A 26,100-nucleotide genomic window follows, 5' to 3' on the forward strand; every position below is an offset into this window, starting at 1 on the left:
ATTAAAATATCGTAGTTGAAAAACACATTAAACAACTTTTAATATAAGGACTTTAAAACAAATGCATAAGCACTGAATGGCATTTATGTATTTTAATGGTCATGATTAGTGCTGCAAGATATATCGTTTAAGTATCATTAAAGGCTATTAAATCAAACACCTCATGTTGCAATGTTTTGATTCCTGACACAAGAAGTAGATACACAGCGCTGTCTCCGTGTCTGTGTAAGTGACAGGCTGCTGCTGCCTGAGAAGCCTGAGGGGGGGAGGGCAGGAGTAAACACGAGGTAACTGTTGCGTGGCCTCCATCCACATGTTTGGGCAAATGCTTGTAAACACACGTGTGGAAAGCTGTGCTCCTCAGTCCAGCACAGTTTTGCTGCAGCGCAGATATTTCCAGTTACAGCTGAATTCATGCTTTTAATTCCAGGAAGACGCTCTTATTTACCTTTTAAAAAGCCATTTATATGCCTGATTAAAAGGGACGATTACTGTTGTTTTGCTGTTTTTCTTTGGGTTTTGAATGCTTAGCGCTGACTCAGCTCTGTTGGTATTAAAATGGCGCAGGTGCAAGGTAAGAAAATAGACTGTACATCGTTCAACAATACAGCGCACTTTGCACAAGGAGAAGCTGTATGGGAGAGTGATGCGAAAGAAGCCATTTCTGCAAGCACGCCACAAACAGAGTCGCCTGAGGTATGCAAAAGCATACTGACTCTGTTTGTGGCGTGCTTGCAGAAATGGCTTCTTTCGCATCACTCTCCCATACAGCTTCTCCTTGTGCAAAGTGCGCTGTATTGTTGAACGATGTACAGTGACACCATCTGCAGCAAGATGATGCTGCAACTCTTTGGAGGTGGTCTGTGGATTGTCCTTGACTGTTCTCACCATTCTTCTGATATTTTTCTTGGCCTGCCACTTCTGGGCTTAACAAGAACTGTCCCTGTGCTCTTCCATTTCCTTACTATGTTCCTCACAGTGGAAACTGACAGGTTAAATCTCTGAGACAACTTTTTGTATCCTTCCCCTGAACAACTATGTTGAACAATCTTTGTTTTTAGATCATTTGAGAGTTGTTTTGATGAGCCCATGATGCCACTCTTCAGAGGAGATTCAAATAGGAGAACAACATGCAATTGGCCTCCTTAAATACCTTTTCTCATGATTGGATACACCTGGCTATGAAGTTCAAAGCTCAATTAGGTTACCAAACCAATTTTGTTCTTCAGTAAGTCAGTAAAAAGTAGTTAGGTGTATTCACATCAATAAAATGATAAGGGTGCCCATACTTTTGCACCGGTCAAATTTTGGTTTAATGCATATTGCACATTTTCTGTTAGTACAAAAAAACTCATTTTAATCCTGAAATATTACTGTGTCCATCAGTTATTAGATATATCAAACTATCAAACACCCAAATATTTAGAACTAAAAATGATTAAGATTAATAGGGGTGCCCAAACTTTTTCATATGACTGTAGCTGATTGTAAGATAGCAATGAGCATCTGGAACCAGGGTGTAGGATATGACCCAAAGTGTTAAAATGCTAAATCACAAATCTCTTACAATTACCTTATATTTAGCTTTAGCTTAGCTTTATCCTAAACCTACACACAGGCAAACAAGAGTGCTAGTACAGTGTCGGAATACAGCCCAAAAATCCAGAGCAGTTCACACTTCAAAGCTGTGTTTGACAGTTTGGGTGCTGGGAACTCACACAGATGCTGTTTTTTGGGTCTGGTTCTGTTTTCTTTTTTTTTTTAGGTCAGAATCACAGTATCATAAAAAGTGAAACCATGTTATACAGCTATACAGTGAGTGGCTACTTTATTACAACTGTTTTAGATGTTTGAGCAGAAGTGGTTGAGGAGCTGCTTCAGCTAGCGGAGCTCCTCTTCCACTCAAACATCTAAATCTCTGCTCTTTGCTCGTTGTCTTAAGCCCTATACGGATGGGATTAGTTTCTCAGGGGTTCCTGGGGTAATTGACCATGTATGTGTTTTGCTCAGCATTCTCTAAGAAAATCACAGGATGAATTACCTGCTGTTTTTCGCTGAACTCTGTGGTCCTCCGGTAATTTTAGTCCCGTCCGGACTCACATCTCTGAGTTTCGTCCCCTCGTGTTTAATAAAATAGCTATTTGTCCACTGCTATGCATCGTAATTACACTTTGAGCGTGAGTTTCCATGGAGATTCACGTAAACACAACAGCGAGTGGAAATGGAGGAGCTACTGAACTCGATGTCATGTGACGAGAAAGCCATAAAACTTACTGCTCCTCCTGCTTTTTCAATTGCAGTCCGGATGCAAGAGTTTTATCACTGAGTAGAAGAAGTGTGAAATATTTTTCACAGACTCCTGAGAAACTAATACCGTCCAGATAGGGCTTTACTTTTCAGAAGCCCTGCAGGTAGAGTCACCCTGCGCAGTATCTAAGTGGGACACGTCGATATCACTAAAGTAGGCAGGGCTAAGTTTGTGCAGGTGGGATCTCTGCTTGTGCTGGAACCTTGTGTGTTATGTGTCTGTGGCGCTACACTTAAACACTTCTGAGTTCAGCCTTTTGCTTCTTGTTATTACTATGTTTTCAGTTATAGCTAATGTCTAAAAATATATATATTTTTGTCATTTTTAAATCAATTCAGAATCGTCCATGTCTGAACTGGGATACATCTAAAACTTGTGGTATTCTTGCACCATTTTAAAAGTCAAATTTAATGCTTTTTAAGTCCTTTTTAAGACCTCAATAAATAAAGTCATAATTTCATTGGTATAAAATAATAATGTATTGTATTAATTATCTTTTTTTTTTTTTTTTTCTCTCCATTGTGTACGTTAACGCAGCTAACCTACTGCTAATGTTAGCAATTTAATTAGCTTGCTGCTAATGTTGGGTAGCTCTCCCCTTACCTTAGTTCTCTCCCTGGTAATGTTAGCTACCTCTCTGCTAACCTTAGTTTTCTCCCTGGTATAATGTTAGCTAGCTCTCTACTAACCTTAGTTATCTCCCTGCTAATGTTAGCTAGCTCTCTGCTAACCTTAGTTCTCTCCCTGCTAATGTTAGCCAGCTCTCTGCTAACCTTAGTTCTCTCCCTGGTATAATGTTAGCTAGCTCTCTACTAACCTTAGTTATCTCCCTGCTAATGTTAACCAGCTCTCTGCTAACCTTAGTTCTCTCCCTGGTAATGTTAGCTAGCTCTCCCCTAACCTTAGTTCTCTCCCTGGTAATGTTAGCTAGCTCTCCCCTAACCTTAGTTATCTCCCTGGTAATGTTAGCTAGCTCTCTGCAAACCTTAGTTCACGCTAGTATGTTAGCTAGTTCGACGCTAATGTAACTAGCACTCTGCTAACCTTAGTCCTCTCCCCGGTAACGTTAGCAAGCTTGCCGCTAATGTTAGCTCTGTTAGACTTAGTTCTCTCATGGTAACGTTAGCAAACTCACCCAAATGTTAGCTCTGTTAGCCTTAGTTCTCTCATGGTAACATTAGCTAGCTCGCTAATGTTAGCTAGCACTCTGCTAACCTTAGTTCTTTCCCCGGTAACGTTAGCAAGCGCCCCTCTAATGCAAGGTAGCTCCCAATCTAGCATAATTCTCTTCCTGATAATGTTAGCCAGCTCGCTGCAATTGTTAGCTAGCTCTCCACTAACCCTTGTTCTCTCCCTGATAATGTTAGCTAGCTTTCCACTAACCTTAGTTCTCTCCCTGATAATGTTAGCTAGCTTTCCACTAACCTTAGTTCTCTCCCTGATAATGTTAGCTAGCTTTCCACTAACCTTAGTTCTCTCCCTGATAATGTTAGATAGCTCTCTGCTAACCTTAGTTCTCTTCCCAGGAATGAAGCTTACTCGCTGCTAACATTAGCAATTTAGTTAGCTTGCCGCTGTGTTATGTTAGCTAGCTCTTCGCTAATGTCGGCTAGCTCTCTGCCAACCTTAGTTCTTTCCCTGGTAATGAAGCTTACTCGCTGCTAACATTAGTATGTTAGCTAGCTTGATGCTAATGTAGCTAGCACTCTGCTAACCTTAGATCTCTCCCTGGTAACATTTTATTTAAAATATAAAATTTAAGATAATTTAAAACCTTAATTGCCCAGATTTTTTTACCTTGTAAAAATCAAACATTGCCTCCCCCCACCTCTAATGATAATAAAGTGTTCAGAGAAACAGATGCAGGACTATAGTTACTGTAATTACAGAACAATAGAGTGTACTACCCTGTATGGTTAGTGAAGCTGAAAATGTAGACAATTAGTGTGGAAACAAGGAGGTGGTTTTAATGAAGTGAGCGTTCAGTGTTTATATCTAGGTCTTTGTGTGTGTATATATCTCACCGTGCGGTGCTGCTGGACTTGTTTATGGTTGGTGATGACCTGCCGGATGCCGTTAACGAAGCCGCTCTGGTCGTTAGGGATCAGGCCCATGAAGATACGCTTCTTCGACGAGTAGAGCAGCATCAGGACCCGCACCTCACACGGAGCACTGTGGGGGAAGTGTACACAGCCAGCCTACACACACACACACACACACACCACATTTATTATACAACCAATTTCAGTGCTTTCAAAGTGAATGTGAGAAAGCCCACACCCCAGACACTCTTTTAATAATGTCTAGTTCCCGTAGAACTCAGCGTGATCTTCCAATCTGAGCTTTTCATCCAGAAAATCAGAATAACTCTCAAAGTGGGACTTTACTCCCCCTCCTCAACCCCTCAACTGAAAATTCAGACTGAAGTGAACAGCTCCTCTTAGTGAAATAAAGCATTAAAACAGGGAAAAAACAAACAGTGTGGACAAAAATACCCTCTAGTGGACAGCAATGAGAGTGCAGCTTCTTACTAACTCAATACTACATACAAAGGCAAACAGTAAAAATAAACTAATCATTTTTTGTACTATGTTTGTACTACCTTCAAACAGTGGTGCTTGAAAGTTTGTGAACCCTTTAGAAATGTCTATATTTTTGCATAAATACGAACTAAAACTAAGTCTTTAAAAAAGTAGATAAAGAGAACCCAGTTAAACAAACGATGATATAAATGATTTAGTTAAATGATCAAATATTACGCATTTGTGAGTGGCAAAAAGTAAGTACGTGAGACTCTAGGATTAGCAGTTAATTTGAAGGTCAAATTAGATTCAGGTGTTTTTAATCAATGGACAAAGACAATCAAAAGACAATCAGGTAAGAAAATACACCCTGTTATATTTAAAGAACAGGAAACAGTCAGAGTCTGCTCTATATAACAATGTTTGTGGAAGTCAATCATGGCACAAACAAACTAGATTTTCTGAGTTGCTGATGCTCACCAGGCTGTAAAAGGTTACAAAACCATCTCTAAAGTGTTCAGACTTCACCAATCCACTGTCAGATTATGTATAAATGGAGGAAATTTAAGACCACTGTTACCAACAAAAATCACTCCAAGAGCAAGTCAGGTAATAGTCAGCAAGGATCCTAGAGTAACTTGTAAGCAACTGAAGGCCGCTCTCTCTGGTTTACATGGCATGGTTAAAAGCCACTGCTTTAGCCAACAGTATGCTGAAGGCTATTTACTTGCAGAATGTCTTGTGGACAGATTGATTGATTGATTGATTGATTGACTGATTGATTAGGTTTTTAACGCCGTGGACAGATGACATCAAGATCAAACAATAGAATTTTTTTCTATATGATCTGTTTAACTGTGTTAAAATGTGATTTTACTACATTAGAAAAAAAAATTACTACTAGAAGAAAAAAAAAAAAAAAAAATCACCAGAAGCCACAAAAGACAAAAAAAAAAAAAACAACAAAGAGGGTGCTTGTCATAACTGTCACCAATGTGGAAGGGGTTTAGAAGGTTTAGTAGCATGTACACTTAAAGCTGCCTCATTAATTCCTTGGTGTTTAGTTCAGTTCAGTTCAGGTATTTGTGACACTGCTTTGGAGCATACAGTTACCTGGGGCTGACATGTAGGCAGGTGATAGCTTAATAAAGCCTTTTATAACAAATACAATGACTTTAAAATATATTATGTGCTATGTGATATACAATTCACCTGCTTCATATGCTTAAAAATGTACATACCTCACTTAATCTAACTGGAATATGTGTGATAATCACACACAAACACAAACAGTCCAGTTGTAACTATAATTCTTTAATATGTATTTTCTATTAAGCCATAAAAATCCTATTTCATGGACCACCAGATTTTCCCAACTTCTAAAAAACTTCTCACTTCAGTTCCCAGTTAATTTATGTGAACTAAGCAATAACTGCTCTCTATTATGAAATCGATGTACTTATTAAGTAACACAACCGAATATATATACTTACATTGGCGTGAAAAAGTATTTGCCCCCTTAAAGATTTCTCTTGTTTTTGCATTTCTGTCGTACCTACATTTTTCAGATTATCAAACATTAAAACTTTAATATCAGACAAATATAACCTGAGTAAATAATAAAATCACTTTTTGAATGATGATTTATTTTATTACAGGTGAAAAAAAAAAAAGATCAAAACCAATCCAGCTCTTTGTAAAAAGTGTTTGCCCTCCATAAATTAACTGTGATTAATCACACTTTTTTGGAAAGCTGAGTTCAATTTCACTACTAAACACAACCAGGCCTGATTACTGTCAGACCTGTAGAATCAAGAAATTACTTGAATAGAATCTGTCTGACAACATGAAGCAGCTAAAGATCATAAAATGATGGAAATCTGAAGAAATATAAAAACAGTAAACAAAGTCATTAATCATCTATCGGTCTGAGAAAGGTTTTAAATTCATTTCTAAGACAATGGTACTCCAGCTGACCACAGTGAGAGATTATTCACAAATGGAGAAAACATTGGCCGACCAAAATTATTCCAAAAGGGCATGAACAACTCATCAAGGAGGTCACAAAAGAATCCAGAACAACATTTAAAGAACTGCAGGTCTCAACCACCTCAGTTAAGGTCAGTGTCTTAATGTTTCAATAATAAGAAAGAGACTGGACGAAGATTGTATCCATGAAAGAGTTCCAAAAAACACTGCTGACCAAAAAGAGCACAACACCCCATCTCACATTTGCCAAAAAAACATCCGGTAAAACATCTGGTAAATATTATTCAGACTGACATGAAGAAAGTGGGACTTTTCTTAGTGTAAAACTAACAAATAATTTCAGAAAAAGAACATCATACTGAATGTAAAACATGGTGGTGGTAGCGTGATGGTCTGGGGCTGCTTTGCTGCTTCAGGGCCTGAACAACTTGCTGTAATAGATGGAACCAAGAATTCTGCTGTTTATCAGACAATTCTGAAGGAGAATATCCGGCCATCTGTTTGTGACCTCAAGCTCAGGAGTACTTGGGTTCTGCATAGGGCTGAACGATTTTGGAAAATAATCTAATTGCAATTTTTTATCTATAAATTGCGATTGCGATTTAAAATGCAATTTTTTATGTCTTCTCAAGTATTTTTCAACCAACAGAAGCAATAAATCAATCTGTTTAATAATAAACAATGTCAGATTTATTTAAAGCACAGATAACAATAAAGCAAACAAATCTATGCTTTTCCGTTTCACCATTTGTTTTTTTTTTAAATAGAAAAATAAATAGATAAATAGCTTTTCCTTTTCACCATTTGTTTTTTTAAATGATGTCCGACGTACGGCTGGACTACAGATCAGTTGTTGTGGCAAAAAACTTCACTGTTTTCAGCTCAGCTAAAACTCTGTTTCGACATTTTTTATACAGCTAAACAAAGCCATGAAGCCGGGCTTGTTCACTATATTAACGGGCACCATGTCTTTCGCTATGAACTCCGTACTGCCCGAGTTATTTCAGCGTGCCGCTTCGAATTATATCCATAAGGAGTTACACTTTCAAACAGTTCGGTCAGTGATCCCTGTCGGCTGGTATTTGGCATATTTGAAGATGCAGCACTGGTCGTTGGCATTTTAGCCTTGCAAATACCACACAAGGCTTTGTGGTGTTTTTTTAAATGCTGACACGTCGTAGCAACAGTAGCAAGGCATGTTTTGCACAGTACCTGACATTGAGCAGCATCTTCTTTTTTTAAAGCCAAAGTAATTCCACACAACTGATGTGCTGCCCCTCTTTGGTATTAGACTTTCAGTTTTGTCAGCTTCTGTCGAGCCTGAAGCCATTGTGCAACAAGTTAAAGTGCGCTTCACTTCTCCACCTCCCTGCCTCCTGCGCGGGTTTGCTCCGCTCGTCCTCTGCTCGGCCCTGTCCCAAGTCACGTGACCAGTCAAATCGCAGCCTGTGCGGTTAGAGAATCTCTTTTTAAAATCTCGCGAGATTATCGCAAATGCAATTAATCGTTCAGCCCTAGTTCTGCAGCAGGACAATGATCCAAAGCACACAAACAAGTCCACCTCTGAATGGATCAAAAAAACATAATGAAGGATGTGGATGATCTTAAACAGGCGGTTCATCCTTAAAAAACTCTCCTGTGTGTCTGAATTAAAACAATTCTGTAAAGAAGAGTGAAACAAAATTCCTCACCAGAGATGTGAAAGACTCGTTGTCAGTTGTTGGCATTAAGGGTGGCACAACCAAGTTATTAGGTTTAGGGGGCAAACACTTTTCTTTAATAAATAAAATATGCATTTAAAAAGTGATTTTTATATTTACTCAGGTTATCCTTGTCTTATATTAAAGTTTGTTTGATAATCTGAATAATATCAGTGTAACAAAAAGCAAAACCAAAAGAAATCTGTACAGAGGCAAATACTTTTTCACGCCACGGTATATCAGTTTCCTAATACTCTAATTAGATATGTATGTATGTCACTATTAGTATAGCAGCACTAATACAAAATAGTTTGAGTATGAAGCATGTAGTACAGATAAAATTCGAGATGCAACCTCAAGTTTAAAAATCACTCAGAAGAGCTGAGGCTGTTAGTGTGGCTGTACTTACAAAGCCGTTCGCCATGATGCGATAGAGACCCTTCAGGGACTCCACGTCTTTGTTGGTGAAGAGAAACTGAACCATCCGAGAGTTTCTGAACAGAGGACCCAGAGTCGTCTAGAATTACAGAGAAAAACAAAAAAAAAAAACAATTATGTTAGTTCTGACAACACAGTCGTATTAAAAATCACTCTATTCATTCTTTTAGAACTGATAACTATTGAATATCGTCTATAGAGTACAAAACACAGGTCTGTCAAAAAAAATGATATCATCTTCCTATCATCCAGTATACAGATAAGACCCTGATCATTTCTGCCAACTCTGATATTGCCCACTGTGTTTTCTTGCACGTGTTTAAGGACGGACATTGTTTTTTTTGTCTGTTTACTCGCCTGTTTATTCTCGGTTAAAGACAATCTGTTTTAAACTGTGAGTTTATTATTAATGTACCAAAGATATTTTATTAAATGCAAAAGAGGCAGGATGCTGACTTAGTTTAAAAACTGTAATTTTATTTAAATAGTTTTATTTAAGTGGGATATTTAAGGTCATATAATATCATATTAAATCCTTTGTCTAAATATTATTAATTATCAAAAGTATTTTATTCTGAAAAGGGTGCAATTGTATTTTTATACTAAAATATTATATACTTTTTTTTCTATTACAACACTAAAAATAAGCCTATATATTTAAACAACAAAAAGCAATATTTCGTCCAGTAAAAATGGACTGTTGCACATTTGCACTCATTTGGGCAGGTATGAAAACAGACTATAATTAGACTATCATGTTTGTGCTGAATTGTGTTAAGCTGCAGTTTAACCTGATTTTAAAGGCAAAAAAGTTTAAAACAGCTACATTTTTGAGGGTCTATATTCAACAGTGTGCATATAGTATAAACACAAACACTGGCTGCATATCAAATGTTTTCAATAAGGACAGATCTGGATATTGCACAAAGACACACAGTCAGCTTTCCCCGCTTTTCCAGCTGATTTCAGTGCGAGTTTCAGAGCAGACCACGCAGCAAAAAATGCTCCATCAAAACTCCTCTCCTGAGCGTTTCAATTACGGTCCGTTTAAATCAAAAACACTCTGCTGGCAGAAACTCGGAGTTAGTTAATCTTTGCTCAAAACACCTCCAGCCAAATTCATCTAAAACTGTAAATCATCGACTTCACAGAGCTCATAATCACAAAAGCTCTGCCGTTTGAAAACCATCTGCTACAAAAGCGACCGTGCAAAAAAAAAAAAAAAAACACCACATCACCACCTAATGGGCTCCAACTGTGTAGCTTAGAGCCCGCCCAGGCTCTTTCTTCTTCATCTGAGGGGGATTTTTTTCACACTTACCAGCAGCTGTTGGGGGATAAGCTGCATGATCAGCTTCTGCGGCCACTGCTCTGCATTTCTGCAAATAAACAAATCACAAAACACATCACTGTCACTAACATTTAAAGAAAATAAAAGAATGAAAACATATTCTCTCTTAAGTTTTTTAGTAATTTAAAAATGAAATGTGTATAATAGGGGGGAATGATATACTGAACAAAAATATAAATGCAACACGTGGTTTTGCTCCTATTTTTCATGAGCTAAACTCAAAAGATTTAAGTTTTTCTTTTTCACATGTACAAAAAAGGACTTTTTCTATCACATTTTGTTCACAATTGGGTCCAAATCTGTGTGATTACTACACAGGGGTACCTTGGGCTGGCCACAATAAAAGGCCACACTAAAATGTGCAATTTTACAGTATTGTGAGAATCCGGGGGTTCAGAAAACCAGTCAGTATCCTGGATGACCACCATTTGGGGTTATTAAGGACGTATACGATCATATTAAATCGTATGTCTAAATATTCTTAATTATCAAAAATATATTTATTTTGAAAAGGGTGCAGGTGTATTTTTATACTAATATATTAAGTACTTTTTTGTGGTATAAAGCCTATGTATTACAACACTAAAAATAAGCCTATATATTTAAACAACAAAAAGCAATATTTGGTCCAGACTGTTGCACATTTGCACTTCATTTGGGCAGGTATGAAAACAGACTATAATCAGACTATCATGTTTGTGCTGAATGGCTGTTAAGTTGCAGTTTAAGCTGATTTTAAAGGCAAAAAAGGTTAAAACAGCTACTTTTTTGAGAGTCTATATTCAACAGTGTGCATATAGTATAAACACAAACAATGGCTGCATATCAAACATATCAAGCCTTTTTCTCACACATTTTGTTCACAACTGGGTCCAAATCTGTGTGATTATTACACAGGAGTACCGTGAGCTGGCCCTAATAAAAAGCCACTCTAAAATGTCCAGTTTTACAGTATTGTGAAAAAACTGGGTTCAGAAAACCAGTCAGTATCTGGGGTGACCACCATTTGGCTTTTGCAGTGCAACACGTCTCCTTTAACATACAGTTGATCAGATTGTGCAAAGTAAAATGCCTTTTGTGCAAAGAAAAGTCTTAGATCTTTGAAAATCATGAAAAATGGGAGCAAAACCAAAAGTGCTGTGTTTAAATTGTTGGTCAGTTTAGATGTAATACATGTGATAAATAATATCATCTTTTCAAAACCCCATTTCCTTACCATGAAACTGTGAGTCTTATGTATGAATTTTAACAGTCAGGTTGTAAGGAGCAGTAAAGCCACTCCACTATAGTGCAGTGTTATACAGGAGTTTCAGTTTAGTTCTCCAGCATTGAGGCTTGAGCAGTATTAGCATTAGCCGCTAACTGCGCTAAGCACTAGCACTTTCGCTGTTCAGAGGTAGGTATTATCAGCTTGTAGCCTGCTGTTAACCCCGGCTAGAGGTGAGGTGTATCGGACTGTAGCCTGCGAGTTTACCATGTTAAAATCAGGATTCCTCAGTGTGGCCCTGCCGGGTTGTTAGCAGTTAGCTGCAAAGGCTGATGCTGCTGAACCCAGCATCTAATCTGAGCTTACTTTAAATAAACTGAAGTGCTTTACTTAACAAAAATAAACAGTTTTCAGGAGAGAAATTTGTGTTAATTAACATCTAACACTCGTTTGACTTTAAAAGAAAATGTTTTTCTAAGAATTACAGTTTTGTTTACTTAGCTTAGCTTTACTTAACTCAAGGTAACCCCACCACCACCAAGTGGTGAGACCTGCTGAATTAGAAGCAAAACATGGCGACATCCGTGTATCTTACTAATGTCGCGTAACGCAGATTGTGTATAAAAATGGAACAGGAAATAGACGTTCATTGATAGTGTGCCTTACAATCCATTGCGCGAAAACGTATATTTTTGCATAATGGGGTAGTTTACTGACCTCTAACAACAGTTATAGAAGCTAAAATCTGATATACCTATAGCAAAACTAATATTTTAATAATTGACAATTTACACTTTAATTATTACTACACTATTTCCTCTCAACAATAAAGTTAATCTGGTAGTGTGCTTTATGAATCTGGTCTTCTTATGTCCAAAAAGGATCTGTGCACACCTCCCACCTGATATATTATGCACTGGTTGGGTGAAGGAAACATTATTTTAAACCCATCAGGGCTCACTGATGTGATCATATTTCTGATGACAAAGCTTTTAAATAAGATTTCACAAGCTGAACACTGGACACTCTGATGAACACAGAACAGCCGGTATCAGCACTTCTGGCACAGAAGCAGATGAAGGAAAGTTGGAGCTGGACACTCACAGGTTCTCTCCTTGGTTGACTTGCACCTGGCAGGGCAGCGAGCGGGTGAGTTTAGTGTTGGAGTCCATGGAGGACGCTTTAGGCTTCTGCGGTGATTTATGGAGAGGAGGAGAGAGAGGGCAGAGAGGGCAGAGAAACATAAGCAGAGGTTAAAACACACACACAAACATAGGCTACGAGCCCCGCTGACAGAGACGGATGACACGCCTCCGGGCCGCTCGACTCCTCCCGCTCGCGAACTTTCCGGAAGACCAGAGACGGCGCAGGACGGACATGACAATCCAGATCAGCACAGCTCGACCCTCAGGGCAAAACACACACAGCAGGAGAGCAGAACTCTGACTGATAACCATCCTTTACCATTCAGATCATGACGTTTTGAGCTGCTTTCACATTTAAACCCACCTGGAGAATAGCAGGCTATTTTTTTCTTGTAGACGCAGTTCTAAAGCTGCGTTTTACTGGGATTAATGCCTTATTTTCACCATGAAATATGAAAACAGCCAACAGACAGGGCTGGATGATATAAGGGCAAAATTTTGTTTAAAATATATTCCTTATTATACCACAGCTAGTTCTGACCCTGCAATGTGATTGGCTGAGAGGCGTTTTATGAGTGCCATCATCAGCCGGTAATGCACCACATACAGGTAACCTAGCAACAATGCAGCACTTACAAGCCAAACAACGCAGCTACAAACAGAGCAGCACTGGAATTATTTTAATTCCAAAACATATTTACATTTTATCGTCCTCTTTAACTCAAAATCTTTAAATAAACAGCGATAACGGAACTGTGGTATACTTGCAAAAATACACTCGAGGTTCGTGCTATAACGTGTAATATTGGCACTGCTGTGCTGATCTGTGGACCTCTGCCTACAACCGCATTACATGTTAGAGCACGAACTTCGAGTGTATTATTGCTTAAATGTCTGCCGATATAACAGAATTCTAATATAGATATGAACACTAAAAAGCAAGAGAAAACAAGAGTGGCAGCTACTGTACCCTCATATAATAAACCCTGTAATAAAAATTCAGTTAGTGACTGATGCTGTAAATAATGTATTTTTTTTATTAAAATATTAGTGATGTGTTTAAAAAAAAAAACATTGTAACACTGATACTGAATTATTGTCATTGTCAAAACAGATCTACAGTATAACATTTCTCATGCTTAAAAAAATTAGTTTGATCATTTTATTTGGCAAATAAATTGGTGCATACTGCCTTATTAATTATTGGCAATTATTTATCATTTATACAGTACCAGTCAAAACCTAGACACAATTTCTCATTTTTTTTTTTTTTTTTTACTTTTTCCTACATTGTAAATTAATACTTAAGTCATGCAGACTACAAACAAACCAAAATACTCTTGTAAAGCATGTAGGTGGCTCTAATGGAAAGCTGGAAAGCTGTTAACTTGTGGTTTTTGAGGCTGGTAACTCTGATGAGCAGTCCTGATGAGGGCCAGTTCCATCATGACCTATTCACTATTCATTGTATACCAACACTACCTCACTTACACACTTACTCAACACAACTGAGCAATGGTCAAAGACAAGCAAGATAAACTCTATTTAATACCTTTGATAGTGAAAGAAATAATGAGAGAGCAAGTGTCCCAATACTTTTGTCCATTTACTAGATTTTATGCAGAAATCAAATTAAATGAAACATTTGGTTAAAGGCCTAATATCAAATACCGGACATATTTTTTTTCTATAAATTTTCCCACTTTTTGAACTATATATTTAAGGGAACATTATGGATTATATTTTCAGTAGTAAATGATAAAATGATCATTAGGTGTGATCAGATATTAAGAAAACATTTTCAAAACCTTTAGCAAAAGAAAAGAACTGTGTGGTACATCATGGAAATCTGTGTGTGTGTGTGAGTGTGTGGCCTCTGACTCCGCCCACCATACCCCCCCTTGAGGTTGCCAGGTTTAAAAAAAAAAACACAACAGCAATCCTGCTGCTATGGAATCTAGCAAGCGGGCTAGTTCAGCCAAAATTCTGGAGAAGATTTCGAGCTCACAAAGACGACAAGAAATGTCTTCAGGAGTCCAATTTTCAAACACTGGTTGCCAAACACTGTCAAAAATGCTCATCTCTACTACGCTGGCTGTGGTGGTTTATTACCCAGGTATGGTTAACAACCTTACTGAAGCTAAGTGATTACCTTTTCAACAAAAAAATAAATAATCAGCTTGCTTATTTCCAAGAGTGAAGCACACTGTTTGCATGCTGTAGTCTATACCTGGCAACTCGGGGTTTGGAAATGTGGGGACTGGGGGTATGACGGTGGTTGGACTAAGAGGCTACATCACACACAGATTACAGATTCTAATAATAAAATACTGACTGAAGCTCTACTGTCAAGAGCTGACAGTGCTTTAACTCTGCATGTTTCCTTTATATCTGATGCACGATACATCCTGATCATGTTATGAGTTACTACAGAAAAGATCATTCCTAATTGTTAATCCTTAAATTTATAACTTCAAATTATAATGTAAGGCCTTGAACGGAAATCTGGCCATTTTTAAGTCTTTTTAAGACTTTAAATATAAGGTTTTTAAATTGCAGACATTTGAAGACCCTGTAATATTCTAAGAAAAAGCAATTACTTTAAACATTAAATGAATATTAATGTTTTTATATTACTTTTATACTCTGTAGTGTAAAAAAAAAGGAAAACAAAACAATAAAACATGCACTTAAATAAAATGAGATAATTCAGAACGTTTATCAATTTTAACGTTTCTGATCTTGCTTTGAGTGTCACAGTCATGCCGGCGGTTTCCGCATTCAGAGCACAGAGCAAACCAGATATAGTTCGCAGTGACTCAGTGAGGCATGCTTAGAGCGCCTCCTCCAGATGGTGACTTGGTGACAGGCCACAGCAACGGCCTGTTGGTCCGCTGGCACGCTGAAGCAGTGGCCAGATGGCGATAATGACCACCATGTGCGAGTGTGTGCGAGAGTGTATTTGTATTTCCTAATCATTTGTGTTGACTCGTCAAAAACTGTGTCAGTAGTTGTTTATGTTGGAGCGCGTTCTTTCACTGTCCAGATGCTGTTCTGGATGACCTCCTCCAGCCTGAATTATGTCCAGCAGATCACTAGAGGGAGAAACCTCCACCAATCACGGCCATTTAGAGAAAATGGGGATGAGCTGATATGATAGCAAAGATGTGCTTTTTAGAGAGCAGCTCATAATCCACTGGTAGATCACAGTGTAGGGCTGAGTAGGTTGTGATGATGTAGCAACATCGCAAATTATTATTAGTTTTATAGACTATATGGGTAAAAAAAAAAGTATTGGGACATGTGCTTATGCACTTTTTCTTCTGAAAATAAAGGTATTTAGTGTTTTTTTGTTTTTTTTTTGTACCTGCGATGTGTGAAGAAGAGATATATTCGGATATATACAAGCTCGCGAGACTGACGAGGCGTGACGTGGACAAAGTGGGCAGGACTGGACGTGCTGGTTGTCCAACTCCTCCTTCCCCCAGGCTGCAGTCAGTAGTAGTTGACCAAGTTTGACTCCTACTTCCTCTGTAATCTGACACGCCCCCGGCCAACGCACTGCATATACTAGTATTTTAATTGACACCACTAATATAAATATAATTGCATTTGATAATTTTTACATTCATCTTTAATTTACATTTAATATACACTATAAAAATACGCGTCTGAAGGAAAACAAATGAGATTAATCGCAGTTAATCACAGAATTTTGTTGTGATTAATCAGATTAAGTTTTTTATCGAATGACACCACTAATTTTAGTACAATGCAAATATATTAACCCTTTCAGACCCTCTGTCAATTACGCTGGACATTATGTAGTTTCTTTTTTTTTTTTTTTTTAATAAACCAGCCAATGCACTGGACCAAAAAAAAAAAAAAAAAAGCTCATACATTAGGGCATGCTAGCACTACAGAACATATAAGGCAAAGTAATGCAAGGCATTTTTAAATATTCTTTGACTTAGAACATGTTTCATGTTTAGGAACAGATTTAATTGGATTTATTTTAATATAGATTTTATATTAGAATAGCAGTGTCTTATTCTGAGTGCATTACACACAGAAAACAGCACTCTTATATTTTTCCATCACAGGAACATGACCATAATTCAGGTCTGAAAGGGTTAAAGAAGCTCAGTTGGGACATTTTTAGAAGCTCTAGTTCTCTTGAGTCTCTGCACGAATCATCTTCATACATCTGCTACGTTCTTTCTGGAGTGTGGGCATGTCATGTGCAGATATGATGGATATATGTGTATAAACCAATAAGGTGTCAGGAATGGTATATGTTAATACTTCTCTACATCCAATCACAATCGGATTCACTCTTTCTGGATGTAGATATTTATTTGAATTGGCGTTTTGTTTTACTGAACAATGAGAAGCTGGAACACAAACAAGCTGAAATAAAATAGGAGTAACGAGGCTATTTTTGAAATGTAAGGAGTAGAAAGTTCAGATAATTGTGTGAAAATGTAAGAAGTCGAAGTTAAAAGTCGTCTGAAAAAATAGTATAGATAATAGAGGTGTGCCTTATCATATCATACGCAATAATATCACCAACATCTTTACATATTGTGAACGATATATTATACCCTGACATATTGTTTTATTTATTTTTATATTCTTAAACTTAATTAGAGCAACTCTATAGCAAACACTGTTGATCCAATCAGAGCACAGTATGTTGGGCAAGTACAGACCCCCTGAGCCTTACACACAAACTGACGCACATCAGTGACACACTTTACCATCCATACTAAACTACCCTCAGACAGGCTGAATATAACTAATTAAACATTATTAAAGGAAATAAACGAATTAAATAAACTAATATCTGTTTCATTGATCTATCAAGTGGTTATGCTTTCTTTGTTAAATCTCACAGGCCAGTAAACGTATAAAAGGCGGATGTTGTCATCTAATCGTTATCAAACAACCAGTAATTTATTCTAAATTATATATATATATATATATATATATATATATATATATATATATATATATATATATATATATATATATAGAAGACACAATGATGAAGGGAAAATTGTATTTTTATCTTAATTAATCTTCATTTAAATAGTCAGCTATCGATTTAAGCATTAATAACCCTCAGAAATCTTCTTTGCTCATGCCATGATACACCTCGTGTCTATTCACACCTGATTGTTACACTATTGATTGAAAACACCTCACTCTAATTTCACCTTCAATCTGCTAATCCTAGAGGTTTACATACTTTTGCCACTCACAAATATGCAATATTTTTTGTCTCAATCAGCTAGGATTTAACTGGAATCTCTTGTGGGATCTGTGTGAGAATCTGATGATGTTTTAGGTCATATTTATATGAAATATAGAAATATAGACAATTCTAAAGGATTCACAAACTTTTTCAAGCATCACTGTAGGATTGATAGTTTTCTATTTCGCATAACGATTACATTAGTTACCTGAAAATCTCTTCTCTAAACTGTTGTTATTGTAAATAAAATACCCCTAAATAAATCCATATTTAATCGAAAATAAAATTTTATTGTGGTAATGTGAATCGGAATTGAATGGATTCAAGGATTAGTCAAAAGTTTTTCTTCAATTATACAAACTATATAAAAATACTACTATACACCAATATAACGAATAACACAATATTTAAACATAACAACGAAGGCACTGATAAAGGTTAAATGGAAACACATGAATCTGTGTCACCGCTATTGTTGTAAAATGCAGTGAAAACTAGAGTACAGATGTTCTCTCACCTCCTGCCACTCTAGAACTCCACTCCACGCAACCACTTTATTGGGAACTCCCTGCTGACCACCAATTGAATTTGCCGGAGATGCAGAAACACCAGGCTAAAAAGAAGAACATAGAAATATACAGATGAATGGACGTACACAGTGAACTTTTAGCTCAAATTATTTTTTTTGTTGAATTTAAACATTCCGTTTGTCATTGTGTCCACCTATCTACATACATTATGGTCAAACTTAAAAAAACAACAACAATAACAAAAACTATTTTTTAAGTTGTCCAGTAGTAGCACAGCACGGCCCAAACAAACTGCTTTTTTTAATTTTCTCTCTTATATTCTCTCTTTTTTATTTTAACTTTATTACTGCACTGCTTCACCTGTCAGATACCCAATTCTTCTCTTCACTGCTGCACAAACTGTGACTGTGACCAATGTTAAGCTAAGCTGAAGGCGCTGTTTCCATGTGGGTCAGCCAGACCTCTTATTGTATCAGTTTTCTCTAAAGAAATTACTTTTATTAGGCACAGAGTTGTTTTTTTCTATTTATTATGATAAAAGTGTGAATGTGCTGTGTTGTGTAAATGCTGCAGTAGAGCGTGCAGTTACTTTGGCTGTGTAATTTGACTTTTTTTTTAAATTATTAATTTTCAATGCTCAGTTTATTTCTAGTGCTACTTACCAAACTGTAAGCCTTTTTAAAATGTTCTTTCCTAATATAACACGTTTTTTTTTTTTTTACAGTAATAAAATTACTTATTTTAGTATTAGTATTTAAGTTTATTTGTTTTCATCTAAGGCCCTGTTAGTTTACAGCAAAATTTTATACACTGGATTTTCTACCATTTATGGTTACTGACTGGACCTGAAGAGCTTAAATGGCAAAAAAAAAAGAATACAGGTACATTACATTTCTGCTTCTCTGCACCATGATACTTATTTTTTTTAAACGTTCACCCTTTGGTCTCATATCGAGACACTTAACTGACTGAAAAGAAGATGACTGGATTCTCAGTCTAAAGTTTCTACAGCCAGTCCAGACAGAAACATGGGCCAGGTAAAAATTGTCATAGAATTTTATGTTTAAAACTAGTTTATTTACTTTATTTACTGTAGGAAACTACAGTTTGGGTTTTGGACTAATAGGATCCTTCTGATCCCAATTGCAACGATACATTTTAAATAATAATTGTTTTAAAAGTTAAGGTCCTATTAATGCACAGCAAGCAAAATTTGGTTCTCAGGAGGTTATACTTAGCACTAACATTAGAATAAATGCAACTAACAATCATACAAACATTGTTGTTTTACATCAATGTATTTATTTTAAAAAATCACCAGAGAATTGTTTATAGAATAATGATATAAACACCTAGTTTTTCTGAGAAGAGCCCATTAACGTGATCATGTGATATATATTTATTTATTTAAATATACCAATATTTGACTATTCTTAAACATGTAAAGTTACAAGTGCATTAATGTGCTACAATATTGTCTTTATGTCAGTGGCAAAAATTATTGCCATTATTTCTGGAACAATTATAATCCTAACAAGAATAGTCATTGTAACGGGCCTGCATAAAAACATCACATTTACATTAACCAAAAATAGGAAATTTATTGTACAGGTGCTGGTCAACGAATTAGAATAATTTGAAATAGTGCAATCATGAAATTCTTTGAATGCATTTTTTGTGCAGAAAGCAAATCAGGTGTTCACCGCACCTGTCCTACTCGTTAGACTAATCACAGAACTCGTTACCTGGAAAAAAATTAGCTCAGCTGAGCTTTCCAAAAGGCCCATTTAGGCCATTTAACTGTGACACTGTTGTTTTATTGAATTAGAATAATGGAGAAACCGTTTCATTGAATTAGAATAATTTTTATTATAATTACAATCATCACTTTCTCAGTATTTTGTGGCTGCCCCCTTGGCTTGTATGACTGCCTGAAGTCTCCGCGGCATCGATTTGACCAGCTTGTCGCAAGTTTCCGCACTCACAGCTTCCCAGGCAGTGGCGATGTTCTGCTTCAGTTGGTCCAGCGTAGTAGGCTTTCTGTCGCAAATTTTCCGCTTGACGATGGCCCAAAGGTTTTCAATGACATTGAGGTCAGGCAAGTTGGCCGGCCATGCCAAAACTTCAAGCTGTTTTTTAGTGAACCAATCTTTGGTCGACTTTGCCGCATGAGCCGGTGCAAGATCCTGTTGAAATATGAAGTCTTCTTCGCTGAACTGTTCCTCAACAGTCGGAATCAGGAACGTTTCCAGAACATCTTGATATACGGCAGCATTGACAGTCTTCTTGAGGAAGCAGAGTTTCCCTACACCTCGAGCGGACATGCATCCCCAGACCATAATGCTCTGGGGAAACTTGACGGATCTTTTCACGCACTCGTGGTTGTAGGTTTCGCCACCACAACGCCAGACACGAGGACCTTGGTCACCGAAGGAGATGCAGAAGCGTGATTCGTCACTGAAGACCACTTTCTGCCAGTCTTCAGCAGTCCACTCGCCATGTTCTTTCGCCCACTTCAGCCGTTTCTCCATTTGTTTCTTGTTCAGCATCAGTTTTACTGCTGGAACGCGAGATTTGAAGCCGAGTTCGCGCAGACGACGGTAAGTGGTTGATCTGGAGACGTCAGCGCCGGTCTGCTTGTTCCACAAGTCGGTGAGCTCGGAAGTGGACTTGAACCGGTTGCTGACTGCGATCTTTCTCAGCTGCTTGTTGTCGCGAGCAGAAGTTTTTCGGACGCCGGAACAGTTGGTGCACTTGCTGCAGTTTTTTTGAGAGCTTTGCAGACGGAAGACTGGCTGATGCCGAGCTGCTCAGCAATTTTAGTTTGGGTCAAGCCTTGTTGGCGAAGGGCTTGAATTTGAGCCACTATTCCGGTTGAGAGGTCGCGCTGCTTACCCATGATTGATTTTACAACTTAGAAATTCTACTCAACCCTGACTTTATACTGCACAGTGAACACTCTTCACAGAAAACAAAAATTCGAGCATTTATTCTAATTCAATGAAACGGTTTCTCCATTATTCTAATTCAATAAAACAACAGTGTCACAGTTAAATGGCCTAAATGGGCCTTTTGGAAAGCTCAGCTGAGCAAATTTTTTTCCAGGTAACGAGTTCTGTGATTAGTCTAACGAGTAGGACAGGTGCGGTGAACACCTGATTTGCTTTCTGCACAAAAAATGCATTCAAAGAATTTCATGACTGCACTATTTCAAATTATTCTAATTCGTTGACCAGCACCTGTATAACAACCAGAGAATTATTTATAGTGTTATGATATAGACACCTAGTTTGGTAAAAATTTAACGATTTGATAAACTGAACATTTCTATGTGGTGGATTTGAGATTCTCAGAAATCTGGAACCAAGCTTTAAGAGCTTTAATATTTCCTCTACGAAAAAAAAAAAAAAAACTTGTTCCTTTTTTTTTTTTTACCCAAGTTATGTTATGTTTTTTTTTTTTTTTTTTTTACCTGCATCTGTTCTAAATGATCTTATTCCTGAAATTTTAAATGATTAAAGTACAATGATAAATATTCATATATTCACTGGTGCTTACCATGCCAGGCTGAGAGGATGGTGGAGGCTGTTGATTGGGCGCTTGCTGCTGCTGGGGGGGTTGAGGTGCTTGCTGGTTTGGCGTAGGCTGACCAGGGGGCGGGACTTGTGATGGCTGTGGTTGCTGCTGAGGTGGGGCTTGCTGCTGCTGCAGCATGGGTGTGGAGACCGTGGTGACTGTGGACAGGCTGGGCTGGCTGACTGAAGTTAATTTAACCGGCTGAGTACTGAAGGGTGGACCTGCATTCACCATCCCCGGGACTAAGAAACGTGCAAAAAAATCAGGCAAACAGTGCAGGAAAAAAAAGCAAGAAATTAACAATGAGGTCTAACCCAGATAAAAAAAATGTAATAAATAAATCAATAAAAACTTAACATTGTAAATAAAATTGCACATATAATTTATGAAAGGTGGGACAAGACACTCATCACATGAAAAGAGATGAGACACGATACTGGGTTCATGAGAACAGACGAGATTGCAGATGAGAAAATTAAGTAACCTATGTGTATTACAGGTCAATGTGTCAATGTGTGTGTCCACAATTCTGCATCACTTTACAAGAATGTGTGGACGGAAACACAAAGCTTGGTGGACCACACAATTAACAAAATCTTAATTTTGCGTGGCACAAGAGTTTTTAAACCCTTACAAATGACCATATATACCATACACAATTTCACATGTACATATTTCACACAAATTATCATACAATATCTAGACATAACTATTCTTATCTGACTTCTTTTTCTTTTTTCTGCAAAGAGACCATTATTAGATCAAACTGACACATAATCTTAGCCTAAAATTTATATGTATTGATTTAAATATACTAATATTTGACTACTGTTAGACATATAAAGCTACCAGTGCATTAACATGCTACAATATTGTCTTTATGTCAGTGGTAAAAATGGTCTTTAAATGAAAATGCTATAATTTATTGCAATTATTTTTGGAACAATTATCATCCAAACTAAAATGTTAATGTCACATTTATATTGACCAAAAATAGGAAAAAATAGGAATGTCGATTTGGAATTCTGATCAAGTCACTTTTGGGCCACTTTTATCTTAAGTGTGAAAGTAGCATGCATTGAGTTTTACCTAGAGATACACTGACCATTTGGCAACCACAATTATTGGTTGAAAATGGCAAATAAAATCAGTTTGTGTGTTGGGCAGGATAAGTGAAAAGACTAATTTATTTCAAGACATATTACAGTGTCTTCTCTAATGTTAGAATTAGTTTGCAGCAGCAGTAGTAGCAGTCACTCGTATGTGCCTTGAGTAGCACTACTGAGGTGTATTTATCATCCAAATAGCGGGTTTAAGTTAAATTTGTGACTGGACGAGCACTGCTAAAGTAAATCTATAATAGGAATAGCAGTGCTGAAGTAAAATTATTATTCATTTTTAATTAAATTACAATTAAAATGTTAACGGCTCAGTAAATAATTTTAAATTGTAGTTTTATAACTGCTAAGTCAAACATACATCTAGGCTACTTAACATGTGCAATGGTGAATAAAGTTTTTAGTTGGGTGCATCTGTACAGTTATCTATAATTTCTTTTTCTCCTGGTCACTCATACTGTACCGCCAGCAGCCTGATGACACACTGCTGTTCATACAAAGACACGAGGCACAGTTTATCTGCAGCCTGTAAATGTCAGCACTAATGAGACGCTGTGTGTTGACTGAGACTTCACAGCTGTTTTAACAGCTTTTTATCCATTTGATTTGTTTTATTTTCTCATCAGCAGCGCTGATTCTCTGGGCTTGTCTACGCCTGTCTGCTGCAGCAAGGACTTTTAACAGGAGCATCTTCTGGGTAAATGATGACGCCTGTCGTTTGGTTCAGGGGGAAGACAGTTATTAGTTCAGTCATGTTTTGCTTTTGTTTTTTAAATCAAAGGGACACCAGTTTTCAGTATTTTCTACATCTCAGTATAATCATCTCTGGAACGGGTTTTGTAATGTTGCTGATGAACAGCAGGATCACTGCAGGACACCCACACATTACAGAGTACATCATATTATAAATATTTCACCACTAGAGCTCTATAATCAGCGCACATACGGCAGTGAAATATTAAGCAGACAAATGAAAAAGGAAGGAGGTCCTGTGAGAGGAGAATGAGAGTGTGAACTCACAGGGCCTCTTCTGATTGTTAGCAGCTTCCACTGCCATCGCTGCTGCAGCCGCCGCCGCATTTAGAGAGGGTGGAGGCTGAGAGAGAGAGAGAGAGAGAGAGAGAGAAAGAGAATGAGAGAGAGAGAGAGATAGAAAGAATGATTGATCTGTATACGCATGCAGCCTGTTTGATTTCTAAATCATCTCAGACAAACAGGCACCTTAAAAAAACATACAACCCCAAGTTCAGTGTTAAATTTGTATTATTGGTACCTTAAATCACTTGGAAAATAATTATTACAGTATTAATCACAGCAACATTCCGTGACAAAATCATGGATTAAATCATGATTATGGCAGATTCTGCTATTAAAATCATCTTTCATGAATTACAGTGATTTCATTTTTGCTAAACATCCTCCAAACAGGATTATTATTATTATTTACAAACTCTGTAATAAAAATGTACAGTTCTTTAAGTACTGATGATATTCTTGACATGCTTATTGCTGATACAAAAAGACAATCCTGATATGATAAAACATTGATGTATTGTCCAAATCTAATTTACATTATGTCAAAAAGTGAAAAATTGCAATTTTCACTTTTACTCTCAGACACCCATTGACAAGTTCACTTTACTTCTTCACTAGAAAGCAAGTCTTGCTGTCTGAACCTGAATTAGGAAGCCTAATGGAGTGATTAGCTTCCATTCAAACTATTTTTCCCAGCTGGATTACACACAGACAGTTAATGAGAGACAATTGCAATGAACTGGTTAGCTAAGGAGAGTCTGGGGTTTGGTATGAAATGTTTATGATTTAAATGTATATAAATTTTGTTTGTGTTCTGTAGCAACTATAGTGCATAAAGTTCAATGTACTGCATTGCGTTATCTGTTCATCTTTGATGCCACAGCAATGAGCTGCTAAAGGCTTTCTAAATGTTAGCTCATTGTTAAATCCAAACAAGGTTTAAGCAGAAACTGAACTCTCCTTACAATTTAACATTAGTGTGGACTGTAGGGGGCTAAATGCAAAGATAATAAAATAATAAATAAAAAATATATATAGTTTGCAGCGCAGTTTCAGTAGGTAAAAGTTATTTAACACAGATGTACCTGGTAGGGGTGATTGGCGCTGATTGGAGGAACCTGGGAGGCAGCACCAATGGGAGGTGGTTGACTGACATTCATGGGCTGTGGGGGTAGAACTGGTTTAAGAGGTACTGGACCAGAACCTCCTCCAGGGGCAACTAAACAGGGAAACATGTTATTCATTATAAGCCACATAGACACGAATGCTTTAGTTAGTCATTAGATGTGGATATTTTAACCATTCTTGCTATTAATATTCATTTTTAAATATTATACAAACAGCCTTACAATACACCAGTGTAATAAAATATTATAAATCTGTTATAAATAAAATCTAACTTTTTGTTATAATAAATTAATAAATAAAAGTAAAAAAAAATGTCCCTCCTTAACACAGTGTGATCATTATATTTGTTAATTAATTGCTACACTAATACTAATAAATTAAGCATGTACTAATAATTAAAAATAAACTAGGGCCCAGTCCATGAATTATTTCTGACCTGGAAGTGCGATGCCGCGGATGAGCACCATGTGGAATGGATCCTGGCTGTAGTCCGGATGAGAAGATTCGGATGGTGCTCCCACTGGAGAAGCTCGTTCAAACAGAGCTCGAAGTGCTGGAAGCTTCCGTGGCGCAACCACTGAGAAATGGATTCCCTTCTGCAGTGCAAAAAAAAAAAAACAAAAAAAAAAAACTTGTAATTTTCAATAGAATCAATGTAAAAACCTTTATTCATAAGTCAATAGAGATGCTCCAAATCTAAGAAAAAATTTGAAAATCTCTATTGGTCCGTCCATTGTGAAATTTAACATATCACACAATGTACAGAACAACTGACAGATTAGGGTGATACTGCAGA

The 26,100-nt window shown here is 37.1% G+C and overlaps 1 protein-coding gene across 3 annotated transcripts in view; it reads right to left on the reverse strand.

Moving 5' to 3' along the window:
- Positions 1-26,100, reverse strand: part of med25 (mediator complex subunit 25) — a 50,010-nt gene that overhangs the window by 15,984 nt on the left and 7,926 nt on the right. For all 3 annotated transcript variants that reach the window (XM_022674010.2, XM_022674002.2, XM_022673999.2), the window contains exons 7-15: positions 25,741-25,900; positions 25,262-25,395; positions 24,162-24,237; positions 22,006-22,265; positions 18,435-18,530; positions 12,620-12,705; positions 10,279-10,336; positions 8,929-9,036; positions 4,333-4,506 (exon numbers count right to left, since the gene is read on the reverse strand). In XM_022674010.2, the coding sequence (XP_022529731.1) occupies positions 4,333-4,506; positions 8,929-9,036; positions 10,279-10,336; positions 12,620-12,705; positions 18,435-18,530; positions 22,006-22,265; positions 24,162-24,237; positions 25,262-25,395; positions 25,741-25,900 (1,152 nt within the window). The remainder of the gene's footprint in view (positions 1-4,332; positions 4,507-8,928; positions 9,037-10,278; positions 10,337-12,619; positions 12,706-18,434; positions 18,531-22,005; positions 22,266-24,161; positions 24,238-25,261; positions 25,396-25,740; positions 25,901-26,100) is intronic.

Source organism: Astyanax mexicanus, chromosome 19, assembly GCF_023375975.1.
Source record: "Astyanax mexicanus isolate ESR-SI-001 chromosome 19, AstMex3_surface, whole genome shotgun sequence".
Lineage (NCBI taxonomy): Eukaryota > Metazoa > Chordata > Actinopteri > Characiformes > Acestrorhamphidae > Astyanax > Astyanax mexicanus.